The sequence below is a fragment of the Gymnoscopelus braueri genome, assembly GCF_963280865.1.
Source record: "Gymnoscopelus braueri genome assembly, chromosome: 19".
NCBI classification, from domain to species: domain Eukaryota; kingdom Metazoa; phylum Chordata; class Actinopteri; order Myctophiformes; family Myctophidae; genus Gymnoscopelus; species Gymnoscopelus braueri.
Genome location: NC_137621.1, coordinates 44139017 through 44153145, shown reverse-complemented (window position 1 = coordinate 44153145; position 14129 = coordinate 44139017). Strand labels below are relative to the sequence as shown.

The 14129-nt window shown below is 41.6% G+C and overlaps 4 protein-coding genes across 4 annotated transcripts in view; 2 read left to right on the top strand and 2 right to left on the bottom strand.

The window, feature by feature from the left end:
• The window catches only part of LOC308074543 (phospholipid-transporting ATPase IA-like), a 50435-nt gene extending 42504 nt beyond the window's left edge, over positions 1-7931 (top strand). The window contains exons 30-35 of the mRNA XM_080414026.1: positions 228-284; positions 656-763; positions 1318-1406; positions 1873-1965; positions 3231-3322; positions 5454-7931. Of these exons, the coding sequence (XP_080270152.1) occupies positions 228-284; positions 656-763; positions 1318-1406; positions 1873-1965; positions 3231-3322; positions 5454-5539 (525 nt within the window). The 3' untranslated portion in view covers positions 5540-7931. The remainder of the gene's footprint in view (positions 1-227; positions 285-655; positions 764-1317; positions 1407-1872; positions 1966-3230; positions 3323-5453) is intronic.
• Positions 1-14129, bottom strand: part of LOC308074550 (C-type lectin lectoxin-Phi2-like) — a 43030-nt gene that overhangs the window by 5898 nt on the left and 23003 nt on the right. The gene's annotated exons all lie outside the window — the stretch shown is intronic.
• LOC308074123 (mRNA cap guanine-N(7) methyltransferase-like) lies at positions 9615-10634 on the bottom strand (the record flags this gene model as incomplete). Its single annotated transcript, XM_080413455.1, has 1 exon — positions 9615-10634. The coding sequence occupies one exon, from the start codon at positions 10632-10634 to the stop codon at positions 9615-9617; it is 1020 nt and encodes a 339-aa protein (XP_080269581.1).
• On the top strand, positions 11517-11726 carry LOC308075012 (small ribosomal subunit protein eS28-like; the record flags this gene model as incomplete). The annotated part of the gene is made up of 1 exon (XM_080414586.1): positions 11517-11726. The coding sequence occupies one exon, from the start codon at positions 11517-11519 to the stop codon at positions 11724-11726; it is 210 nt and encodes a 69-aa protein (XP_080270712.1).

Below are 14129 nucleotides of genomic sequence, written 5' to 3'. Positions count from 1 at the left end.
ATGTTCAGCGACAAACACAAAACACAATTAAATCATTAATCGCAATTATTTGGTTAACAATTAATTGTCAAGTAGAATTTCATAATTGTGACAGACCTATGCGTGACACTGGCGTAATTAAGCATACAGTATAGGCCTAGACGTGATCATTTCCGCCTACAGTATGATGACATGCCCAAAATAGTGTCACCAGGGTTCATGTTGTGTGACTCTTTCCCTCCCTGCAGTGTGTGGTGGTCACTGTGTGTCTGAAAGCTGGCCTGGAGATGTCATCATGGACCGTGGTGAGTTAGGATGACCGCCTGGTCAAGTAGTCATTGTCGGTGTTACTTAAAAAATCTGTGTTTGTGTGTTGGGTACAGTATGTGTGTTATTATTATTTTGTATTTATCCTTTATTTAACCAGGGTAAAAGCACATTGAGATTCAATCTCTTTTTCAAGTGGGCCATTACAACAAACAAATAAAAACAAGAATACTCCAATTTCAAACTGTATAACGTGTGTGTGTGTGTGTGTGTGTGTGTGTGTGTGTGTGTGTGTGTGTGTGTGTGTGTGTGTGTGTGTGTGTGTGTGTGTGTGTGTGTGTGTGTGTGTGTGTGTGTGTGTGTGTGTGTGTGTGTGTGTGTGTGTGTGTGTGTGTGTGTGTGTCCACAGTTCAGCCACATCTCTCTATGGGGCAGCGTGGGTCTCTGGCTGCTCTTCTTCTGGCTCTACTCCAACCTGTGGCCGACCGTCCCTATTGCACCCGACATGCCTGGAGAGGTACAGTACACACACTGTACACAACATCCATACCAACCATATGAGATACTACCAAATACATCCGTAGTTATTTTTCGTGCCAAGGAACCCCCACAGGCCCACATTGATACATATTTGGCCGCTGACCCCCATCTGAAGATGTTTTGTGCCAGGGACACGCAGAAGAGAAGATGTACAAGCTTGTATATCTTTTGAGTATAAATATGAATAAAGGAGTTAAAACGATTATGATGCTGTATTAACAGATTTTGCTGGGGTCCCCCTGGAACCCCCTTCAAGGACCCCTGGGGGGTCCCCGGACCCCACTTTGAGAACCACTGAAATACACAACATCCATACCAATGCCATTTATGTGCGTCTTTTTAATATCCTGTTTATAAAATCTCTGTTTCTGTGTGGCCACATATAAACAAATTTTCTTTGCTCACTTTTAACTTAAAAAACTAAACAAATAGAGTAATGTACAAGTTCACTATTTGTTGTACTGGTTTTTCGATGTCAAAAATGTAATGATCAAATCAGATGAATGTATTATTGTATGGTTTGTGTTCCAGGCCGGGGTGATGTACACTTGTGGCGTGTTCTGGATGACTCTGCTCCTCATCCCCATCACATCTCTGCTACTGGACGTGCTCTTCTCTGTGTGAGCTAAATACTCTCTAAATACTCTCTCACTGAATACTCTCAATACTGTCTAAATACTCTAAATCAGGGGTCTTCAACAGGGGGTTCAGGACCCCTAGCGGTCCTCAGTTACTAAAGGGGGTCTCCAAATCTTTGTGTGAATCTTGTAGAGCTTGTACTCCACCGATGCTTTTAAAAATTGACTAAAAACCTAACTTTTTAACAATTGTTTTCTTAATTATCTTGGGCCTTTCTTTTCTCCTCTATGCCCTGATTTTACCTAGTGTGGCTCTTTAGCCTAGTTGGGTCCCATGTAATTGTTTGGTTGCCTTTGTTGTTTTTATGCCATGTTTTTAAACCCTGTAGCACTTTGAGATTTGCAAAAATGTAAAGTGCGTTATAAATAAAATGTATTATTATTATTATTAGATCTGCTATCGTCTCGAGGTGGCTGAATGTTTTTTTTTGGTCTCTCTTCCTACCAGGGTGAGGAGGGCCGTGTGGAAGACACTACTGGATGAGGTACAGGAACTGGAGGCCAGCTCTCAGGACCCAGGAACTGTGGTGCTCAGCAAAAGGTGACTTACAGGCTCAAACCAGCACATATAATACACAGCTGTGGTTTGATTTAATTTATTATGTCGTTGCTGTCGGGCAGAAACCTCTTATCTCCATATTCTATTTTTTCATATATATTTTTTGTAAATTAACACCCTACTTGATCATACTACAGCGTCACACTAAAGCATCAAAAGTAGCTGATCCGCAAGCTCGAAACTTGGCGCGAAGCGACGTGTTTTGGGCTTGTAGTTCTGCTACTTTTGCAATTGTTTAGGGACATAATGAAGTTTCCACCCGACAGAGACGATATTAACAACAATAATAATAATAATTTAATCATCATAATAGTAATAATGATAATAATAACTTTATTTGAATAGAATCTTTCGTACATAAAATGTATCCAAAGTGCTTCAGATAAAAACAGCAAATAAAATAATGTTAAAAAGGTACAAAGTTAGCAAACAGAAACAACAATACAGTTGAAGCTAAAAGAGCATGACAAAGTAAGTAGTACAATAAGTTATGGAACACAGGAGAGATATCTGCAAGTAATTCATTTAGAATGCTCTTGTTATCTGTAATTTAGTAGAGTTTTTTTTTACCTGAGGACATTCTAAACGTAGTAAGTACTGCAATAACATAGTTTTGGAAACACATCACAGAAAAATGTTTGTCTGTTTGAGACAGAAAATTTTATTTGATGACAAACTAAATGGATCGCGCACACACAGGTAGAGCCCGACCCATATACTGTATATATCGGTATCGGCTTCGGCAATAATGCAACCGATGTGTCCGGATTTTTTAGGACTTTCATCCTGGCGTCCCTATTTTGGACATGTCATGATAGCCAAACATTGTCTAAAGTTTTCTAACATTTTAGCAGATCTACAATCTCAAAACATGTCGGCGTCGCAATGCGATACGTTATGAGTTTGTATGGTTTAAAAGAAGTTAAACTAAATAAAGTTCAGTTTATTCTTTATCTATCAAAACAGATATTTGTTTATTTATTATTTTGCTTATAAGTTAAATGTTCTGAAATAGAAACTAATTCCCAAGTCAAAACATGGGTAGCCTAATAACCAGTGGTCTAGATGATTGGTATCAGACCCAAATATCTGCCATCGGTTGGGCTGTAGTAATGTTTAAGGCAAGAAACAGGATGTTGTGTTCCTCTTTCCACCCGTATATGTCTGTATTTCTCGTGTGGTCATGCGGTCCCATTTAGGACAGTTTAACTCCGTCTGGTCTTGTCTTGTCTGTGTCGTGTTGACAGCCTGACGGAACGAGCACTGCGTCTGAAGAATGCTTTTAGAAGAACGTCTGACACTTCCTGTCACACAGAGAACATCCAACAAAACATGCTGCGTGAGTCACACACACACACACACACACACACACACACACACACACACACACACACACACACACACACACACACACACACACACACACACACACTTGTATTACAATACTAGTAAGGACATCAACATTTTAGAATTTTTAGAACAATTTTGACTTTCTTTTTTTTGTTGTTGCCATTTTAACCCTAATCCTAAAGCCTGAGATATACGGTACTTAGTTGTGTACCGTATAAATCAGGCATAACTCTAACCCCAACCCATAAACCTAACCTCTAAAGGCCTAATCCTAACCCAACCTGAATATTTTCCTAATTGTCCTCACATGTCTATTTCTCAAATTCTACCAGAATACTACAAGTATAGCAATACACGCACGCACGCATGCGCGCGCACACACACACACACACACACACACACACACACACACACACACACACACACACACACACACACACACACACACACACACACACACACACACACACACACACACACATAGCTGTGATGGTCATTCATGGTGCTTTTAATCTATCAGAACCATCAAACCATCACATGCACTTCATTCCCAGCTGCTTTGCCCAATAAGTGAATACTGTGTGACTGCATTTACCCACAATGCCATTATTTTCCCCGTCCGCTGACAGGCATGCAAGGTATGACTCTGTCATTCCCAGTCTGAAGGTCAGTTTTTACAGGAGATGGTGACAGTAGGTAGACTTAAGGCTGCAGCATACTCCAACCGACTTCCCAACTTTTGTTCCGATAGGGTAGGCCAGTGGTTCTCAAACTTCTTCATGTCAAGGACCCCAAAATTGAAATGTGTTTGGCCGCGGACCCCCATCTGAAAAGGTTTTGTGCCAGTGAGACCCCCAGAAGAGTTTTTTTTTTTTCAAATGTTCAAAAATAGCAGATATCCAAGCTCACAGCGCAGCACGAAGTGACGCGCTGTGAGCTTGTATATCTGCTATTTTTGAATAGCCAACGTATAAAATATGGATAAAGTGGTTAAAATGATTGTGATGCTGTATTAACACATTTCGCTGGGGACCCCCTGGAACCCCTTCAAGGACCCCTGGGGGTCCCTGGACCCCACTTTGAGAACCACTGGGGTACTAGGCAGTAAGAACAAAACAAGAATACTCATACAGATGCGCTCGTGATTTATGTTGTTTTATTCCCCTGCAACATATACGTGCAGTATAGTACTGTTATGAAATGTTTGCTGTGGATAATCTCTCTCTGCACGACCTTTTTTATATCTTGTTGCTCCACTTTTTGTATTGAGCCTCCGTACCTGCCATCTGTCAAATGGCCTACCCAACCATCTTATGGAAAACAATATCAAAGCCGGACACCAGTCAAAATGTCTACTGTAGCACTCGTCTCGTCTGTGTCATTGCAACAAACACAACCTAGATGGCATTTAATTAACAGAGAGAGATAGCACACACTTGTGAGGCAGTATAAAACACTTTTGTCATTGCCGAACCTTCTCCGTCTGCTGAGCCCTTGCCAAACCGAAAAACGTTTTTGTTCGATCGGGGTATGTTGCAGCCTTAACCCCTATGTGTGTGAAGATCAGTTAGATGGTGACGTAGGTAGACAGACCCCCTGTGTGTCTAGGTTTAATAATGGTGTGTGCTGTAGGAGTCCATGGATTCAGCTGCTGTTGGTATTTGTCATAGTAGTGGTTCTCAACTCCTCTCCCATTTGTATTTTCTATTCTACCATCTTGTTGACCGGTTCTTAACTCTGGTCTTGCAGATCCAGACTACCACTGTTCTGTCCTTTCACCTTATACTGTAACTATGGTTGTGTGGATCCACTAGTTTTCTGTCCTCCCACCTTGTTAACTGGTCCTGGTCCTGGTTGTGTGGATTCCAGACTACTAGTTATCTCTTCTACCACCTTGTTGGCACGTTGGGTCAATCTACGGTTGTGGCAATCTATGCAGGTTTCTTGATGAAATGTAATGTTTTTTTTTAAAGAGAATTCAGTGTCCATCTAGTGTCTGCGTTGTGTCACACAGTGTGTTTCAATAGTTGTCATTGGCTGGTTTCATTGGAATGGGAGTCAGCCTCTATATGCGTTGTTGTGGAATGATTTGTAACACGCTGTCTTTGTTTGTCGTGCAGACGGATACGCCTTCTCTCAGGATGAAAATGGAGCCGTTTCCCAGTCTGATGTGATCCGCTCCTACGACACGACCAAACCTACGTGAAGATCCATGGTCCCCGACACCACACTCGCCAAACCCCCCCTGAAAATCCATGGTCCCCGACACCACACTCGCCAAACCCCCCTGAAAATCCATGGTCCCACACCACGCCACCAAACCCCAGTGAAGACCCTTTTTCCTAGGGTTTCATGTCCCCCTTTAAGTGGTTCTTCTTATTGAATGATGGCAGAGTAGCCTGACTAAACGTTTTACATAAGAGACAAAATCCTGCACTGTGTTCTTATTCTCTCCCACTCGTACGTTATAGGTTTAGGGCAGTGGTTCTCAAAGTGGGGTCCGGGGACCCCCAGGGGTCATTGAGGAGTTATGGCTTCTGTAACTCTGGGAGTGTACAAATGGAACCAAATGGACCCTCACGGGTCCATTTGGTTCATTAGCACACTCTCAGAGTTAGGATGTCATAGCATATACATAATGTTGATTGGGGTCCCAGAGATAGAAAATTGTATAGAATGGGGGGTACTTGGCCTCATGCATATCTCACTGAGGGTCCTTGAAATTAAAAAGTTTGAGAACCACTGTTTTAGGATATGGGTTGAGTTTAGGTTTTATGATGGGGTTAGGGTTATAGGGGTTAAGGTTGAGGTGACACAGGACTGAGGGAACATAGGTACGCTCTCCCACCCCCCTTCCCATGGGTTTAAGTGCATTCATTTTGAGCTGGGGAAAAAGAAGAAGAAAAAAAAGCCACTGTGTTTTCTGCCTATCACTGCTACGCAACAAGGGACAAAGTACATTTACAACAAGTGTTTTGTCTTTGTTTAATGCACTAATTTTTACTATTGAACATGTATTTAATGTCTGAGGAAGTGTTTAAAGGACCATAACGACTATCTGGCATGTGTATCCTCTTGACTATTGGCTCTTTTTGACTACAAGCACTAAGAACCGTGCCATGCCATTTATTTATTTCTCTGTTTCAGATAAGGCTCCCAGAACCTAATTTGGGCCCTGCTCAGGACTTAACCCTGAGTTTTGGGAACCCAGAACTGAGAACTTGTAGAACTTGCGAGCTTGTAAATCGTCTATTTACTTTATTATTATTTATTTTTTTATATGACGCATCTCCCCCGGGTCTGGTTACAATGGAAACAAAACAAAACCAAAAAGAATATCTCAGAACTTGACCGGTTCTGGAAGGTTCTGGGTTTTACCCTTCGTAGTCAAAAAGAGCCATACGACTCACGGTATACTTGACATTACTGCCGACCATTTTACAAAGCATACCGTAGTTTGTTTGACTTTCGAGGAAGCTGTTGTAATTCCATTCATGTCAGTATGGTATGAAAATCAACTTTTATGTTATTCATTGCTTTTAATGCATTTTAACCACATGAATCCTACCGTCCCTATTAACCCCATATGGTTGAGCGGAGTTCCTCAGGGCTCTATACTAGTGTATTTTCTGTTTTCTGTCATTGTGGGGAAAGCTTTAGCTGAAAATGGCCGATCGACAAGCTCGTTGTGAGCTTGTCGATCTGCCATCTGCCTTCCCCACAATACGGTGCTGGGGTTTAAGTGGTTAAGTGGTCAAAGCTATGTATCGTTGCATTTGAATGCATTTTAAATTGAGGATTGGCTTAAAGTCTAGCTGGAAATGGTCCCTGGAGAAAGGTGCCATTTATGGCAAATAAAACAAAGAAAATTCTAAGGTCGATAACGTTTTAAGAACTAGAGAGGAAAATGTACGTTTACAAACCTGAACTCTGAGAATAAAGCCTGTAACGGGATATTTGTACAATATTTGGCCAAAGCTCTGAATAGACAATGAAGTATTGACGGCGGTATGGTTCTTTAAAAGTTCAACTATTTGTGACTATTTCTCTGCTGATCTTACCATGACCACACAGATCACATGACCAGTGGTGGACAAAGTACTCAACCCCAGTACTTGATTGAAAGCATAGATAAATGAAAATTGCTGTCAAATTTGTGCGTGAGTTAAAGTACTGGAGTAATTGCTTAAGTATTCAAAAGTACACTTTCTTTTTAATACAGTATCAACGCATTGCTGTATAAATATTTAGACATTTTCCCAAAACATTTTTTTTCATAATTAAAAAATATATATGATTAAGAGTGAGTGATTACAAGCTCACAACACGTTGACACTTTATGTGCTCAAGAAAAGTACAGATACATTTAAATGCACTTCTACTGTCCACCACTGCACATACAATACATTATCACATAACCAACACATCACACTTCCCTCCACTATGCTTCCTACTTGAAATTGAGACCCTGTGATGCTGCTTATTAAGAATGTGTTTTTGAACATCTAACAGTTTAAATGGGTAGTAGACTAGTATTTTACCATTTACGAATGTCTTGACTTTACACTACGGTGTCATTGCAGTACTAACCGTTTTAACAAAGTTAACTTTACAGGATAAATGGCATTTTAATACAAAAATCCCTTTGCATTCCATCGTCCAACTGACTTGAACTCTGTCAGTGGCGTCTTGGGTTCTGTTTTTAATGACAAGTTTTACAAGTGTAAATTTCTAATGCTGCATTATTTGTTGCATGGTTTGCCGTCCAATTGTGTGTCTTTCACGGCCATGCATATCACTGTCAATAAAGTACCAGAAAAGTTTAATTCACATTTGTGATGTGTGGACAAAATATTCAAAACAATAGGTGATAATAACATTGCAGAACTATAATTATTGTCAAATGTAATTAATGTTTCAATATATCATTGATCATAATTAGTTGGCCCGCAAAGCAATTTCCTTATTAGTGCAATTAGGGCTGTCTCTTAATGCATGTCTGCCCCAAGTAGTCTCGCAGGAAGGTGAAGGTTGGGCAGCCGATATATTATAACTCTATGGGGGTAGCACATTCATAACTGAAAAAGGAAACATGTATCCTTCCCATTATGTCTGTTATGTTTTTGAAAAGCATAACATGTGAATGCATTTTCTTTATTTTTTGTAAAAAAAAATTATCAAGGTTCTGGCAACATAATACACATTTGGAAATGGAAGCATATATAGAATATTATTCTATATATGCTTCCATTTCCAAATGTGTACTGAAACACTTTTCCATAGCTTTTAAGATATTAATTATTAAGACGCAACATCCCAGGAATCACAGCGTTGTAAATGCATTTTCTAAAGAATATTCCTATTCAAGACTACCAATGTATGGTTTATTTTTAAATTATGCTTTATTTCAACTTTGAACTTACACCAGTGGTTCTCAACCTTTTCAGGCCGCGACCCCCCAAAATAATTGTATTTGAACTGGGGACCCCCCAAAATAAAATGATCATATTTGAACTGGGGACCCCCCAAAATAAAATGATCATAATTTAACTGGGGACCCCGCAAAATAAAATGATCATATTTGAACGCCCCCACCCTGATACGCACTTGGAATGTAGGAGTTGAGGCATTACATTTAATGCGACTGTTCCACATATGTACAGTAGATAAATATTGTGAAAATAGCCGATCTACAAGCTCACGATGCCTCACAAGGACCTTTGGTGTGGGTGTCTGTACCTGAATCCCTGCACCTGTCTCTCTCCCCTCTTTTTGCCTTGCCTTCTTCACATTGACCTTGGGCCTTTATTATGTACAGGCATACAGGTGGAGGAATATGAGCCTGGTAAGATAACTGTGGTCCCACCTGTTTCAGAGGCGACTTATTGGGCCTTTCCTTGTCAAGGAATACGTGATTTACGTCAACGTCACTGATGTCTGGCAAGCACGCCATCAGGTTTCTTCATGCTGCTGGCTGAGATGTACTGGAGGCTTAGAATTAATTATCTGTTTGTTACTGGTACTTCCTTGTAAGTTGGCAGCTGTCTGGCTGGCTTTGGGTCCTCTGGCTGGATGTTCTCTTACCTCGACCTCCTCCATGTCATAAAACCTGTGTAGGTAGTGAGGCTCTTCTGGCAAATCGATCGTACAGTACAGTACTGTGATATAAGTCTTGTCTGATTCAGCTGGAAACTTGTCTTCTGCATCATTGCCATCAGTAGTTCTGTTCTCTTGTTGATAGCTCGAGTTCTCTATCTTTCTTTTCTTCTCTCTCTGTCAAGTCAGGACATCTTCTGAAAGGCAAAAACCATGTATAAACTTGTTGCCTCCCACTCTGATTTGCTCAGCGTTCCCAGAGGAAGTCTGACTCCAGCAGTGTGTGAGTGTTGCTTGGCGTGGTCGTATTCTCCTGGTCCATCAGTCTTTGTAGACCTGCTCCGTTCACACGGGTAGGACTCCAGACCCATCATTCTCACCAATAGGTCTCTGTGTTGTCGCTCCGCGATCTTCTCCTCGAAGAACTCTGAGAACGTCTTTTTGTAGAGCAGACTCATCCCGTACTTCTTGGCCATCTCTACCAGATGAGGAAAGTAGACGAGGAACTCGGGGATGTCGACCACACCCTCCAGTTTGAAGTGATACTGACACCCAAACAGGGGATACACCCCCTTGCGCTCGAAGCTAACGCTGTACACCTCGTTGCCGAACTCCAGACCGTCAGACGACTCCAAGCGCTTCACCAGCTCGAAGGCGTCCGGAGTGGTTCCCATAAAGAATCCTCCAGGTCTGAGAGACTCACAGGCGTTCCGCAGCATCGTGTCGGCCTGGCGATGGGACTCAAACGAATAATGGCACGCAAACTGACAGCTGCACACGTCATACAGCCTGCCACGCAACTTTTCATCGTCTGACAAAATGTCCTTGGTGCAGTCGGCAGGGATGAACTTTGCTTCGAAGATCTTGTGGTTCCTCCTCTCCATCTCCTTGTAACGACTCTCACATTGTTGTATCGAAACCTCTGCGATATCTGCACACACCAGATGTTCGATGTGTCCTTTCTGCCATTTGAGCAGATCACCACCTTTCCCACAGCCCAGGTCCAACACTGAGATGCTCTGGGCCTGGCTGGTGGCCTTTCTCACTTCTGTCAGTATGTCACTGATTAGGACGCTCTTGATCCAGTTGTTAAAGTTTCTCAAGTGAAAGATCCTACTGTTGCTACGAACTGCCAGTCCATTCTCCTGTATACTGTTATAATGACTGGCCACCTTCAGACTGTGTCCTGTGGTTGCTGGCTCCATTCTAGCGAAGTTGCTGTTCATAACATGAGGGGGGATTATGGATGTACAGCTGCTGTGTGTTTGTTGTTTTTGTAAATTGTAAGGTTGGGGAGTTTGTCAATCTCTCCCTCTTGTCTATCAATTAATTGTCTCTGTGTCTCTCTCTGTGTGATTTGATACTACTATACTAGTTAGTATATAGTAACTCAAGTTTTGAATTGTGTTCTCTGTTTGTGTGACACTGCCTTTTGTATGGGGCCGGCCGGCCAAATTTGTCAACAAAAGGGCCTTGCCAACAAAAGAACCATGGTAACGTCACATGACCGCGGAGTGACGTCAACAGCGGTACATCACCACTCTACGTGACGAAAGACACGTTGTTGTGACACGCCCACCTACACACCCAACGAGCTGAAGTGCAGCTGATCAGCGTCTCATAATCAGGTATACTGTAGATAGGCTCTGTGGTGGAAAAAGTACTAAATGTTTTTACTTAAGTAAAAGTATCAATACTGTAACTACTCTGTGACAAGTAAAAGTCAGAAATTCAAGATTTACTTGAGTAAAAGTACAAAAGTATTGGCATCAAAATGTACTTAAAGTACCAAAAGTAGAAAGTACTCAATATGCAGAATGTCCCATTTCACAAGTTTTCCCAAAACATCTGACATATAATGTATTTGACGCTTATGACGAAGATTATTGCGATGAGATGATATGTAATAATTGTGACAGGCCTATCTGGACAGGGACAGAACTGGTGGCATCAGTTGGACGGGCTAGAGGCTGGACACGGGGAAGAAACCTTGTTTAAATTTGGAGTCATATGTCATAGATACGTCATGATGACATGACATCACAGGCTAGTTAAGACCAGAGCCCTTTCCGGTCCAAGCTGACAACATGGACGCCAGCCGAGTGCAACCCATCAAGCTTGCAAGAGTTACTAAGATAATTGGAAGAACTGGTTCCCAGGGACAGTGTACACAGGTCCGAGTAGAGTTCATGGATGACAGCAACCGCTCCATCATCAGGAACGTGAAGGGCCCAGTTAGAGTGGGAGATGTTCTGTCTCTCCTGGAGTCTGAGAGAGAGGCCAGGAAGCTGCGATAAGTGGGGCTGGGAAATGACCGGAAATATCGAAAGAATAGACCGACTTCATCCTGCCCGTTTTGGTTAATCAAATAATCCCGAAACAGGTGTTTGTTCAAAAAAGAATTCTTGGCTAAATTGATGAGTAACCACTCAAACCTATATGGTGGTGTGCTAAAACAGCCAAAATTGCCGATCTACAGTACAAGCTGACAGTTGAAGTCCAATTCACTTACTGTTTAGCCTACTGGTTCTCTGGTCCGCTTTAATGACTGATAGTTAGGAACCAAATGGACCCTTGTGGGTATGTAACTCAGTGTGTACTCTCAAGAGTTAAATTAACAGTGAGGTCCCACAGGGGCCTAATGCATATCAAACTGGGGGTCCTTGAAATGAAAAAGATTTGAGGAACAGCCTTTTTTTTTAAGCCTGTTGTCTGTGTTTCTCTCTGTCACCTCTTTCTGTTTCTGCAGGTCACTGCAGACTCTCAGCATCTGACCGTCAAAAACAAAACTCTCACACTCCTCCCTTAAGGCAGTTCTCCCCTGCCTGGCATGACTGCTACAGCTTAGCTCTGGTAGGCAATAGGCATCATGTGGTCTGACCTCGGAAGCCCCCTTACATCTGACAAAAGCTGAGACGGCTCCACATGTGCGTGCACAGACACACAGACACACACGCTATATGCAGTACAAAACTTTTTTTTCTCCCTTCGTTTCCTTTTTGACAATATAATGACATGCCCAAAATAGGTAATGATTTTGAGCAAAAATGCACTACCTCCAAACAGACTGTGCTCTTTGGTGCCACCGACACCCATAGACCAGGAGTGGCAACTGCAGGTGGGTGACACTGGTGCCATATTATGCCAGGAGTGGCATCAGCAGACACTTGGCTGCATGATACCAGTATGATGCCAATGGCACTTGCAGATGCCACTCCTGGCCTGTGGGAAGCCAGCAGCACCTGCAGAGGCATTATTATGCCATTTCATGATACCTTCATACCTAATGTCCCATTAATTAATGTTGATAGAACCATTATCCAGACTACTGGAAATAAACATGTCCAATTGGACCTTGTGAAGCAAACGTCTTGAAACCAAATAATGTAAACAGTTGAACGAAAGGGCCATGAAACCCTAGGCTGATTCTGTAGTTTATTTTCCATTTCAGATTAAAAACATGGCAGACTAGAAAGCAACACACAGCGCCAAACAAATTAATAATGGGTGTGTTAGATTTTCATAGGTGTGCCCAACAACGTGCAAGCACGATAGATTAGTATTGACCCAGTATTAGTATCAACACACCTAAAATCGAACACACCCATTATTAATTTCATTAGCTGCAGCTGTGTTGTTTACATCACTGTGTACTATAAGGTCAGTGTTATCCTGCCATCTGCTGTAGTTTTTAACCTGAAGTGGAAAATGAAATCAACAGAGGGTTTTATGCAACTAGCAAGTTGCAAAGCTTTGAGGATAAAAAAAAAAAACAGCCCCAGCCATTGCTTTGCAAACAGATAAAGACCCCCTGCCTACTAGAAATACCTAGGGCATCTTGTTGTTAGGGTATTTGCTACAGTACATTTGCCGTCTCTCACATTTGCACATACTGTAGAATCTGTCATCCGCTTTGAAGGGTCGAAAACATTTGCTAATTCAGAAGAAATGTGCAAAATAAATATTACAAATATTAACTCTTTGAGAGTTAAAGCTCTATATTCTGATTGTAATCATTGCTACTGTATAGAGTGTTTGTTCAGTAACAGGGGTCTCCCCGTCTCTCCAGCTCTTTAGAAAATACATTTTCGGATCAGGAGAGAGTACCCATTTATCAGCTTCAATTTGATAGTGTTCCAGTTTCTATTTTTTCTGCTCATTTATTTCACTTCCAATTTCACTGAAGTTATTTATCGTGTATCCTGTATGAGTTTTCTCTCCTGATTGGATAAAATTGGTATTCCAGGCCTGAAAATGCATTTTCTTTTTACTAAAGAGCTGGAGAGACGGGGATCCCCAGTTACTGAATAAAAACTCTATTGCAATGATCACTATCAGAATATAGAACTATTTAACACTTATTATAACCCCAAAAATATAAATACTGCACCTTTAAATCGATTAGTTTGATTAACCACTTAAAGCCTATATCTATATCTGACACATTGTGAGCTTGTAGATCTGCTATTTTCACTGGAAGTTCACCCTCAGAATAGGGACGACGCTAGGCTTCATGCGGTTTAGTCCTAATATATTGGATGCACATTGTGACCCTATCTCATACTGTTGGCCTGGCCTAATAGTAGGCCAGTAGTATACCTAGTGTTTAGCTTTTCTAAAGTCAGTCAAATATAAGTGCAACGTTTCAGATCAAAAGATTGCTTTCCGTTACAGTATGTGATCATAATGGGTTGTCCCCT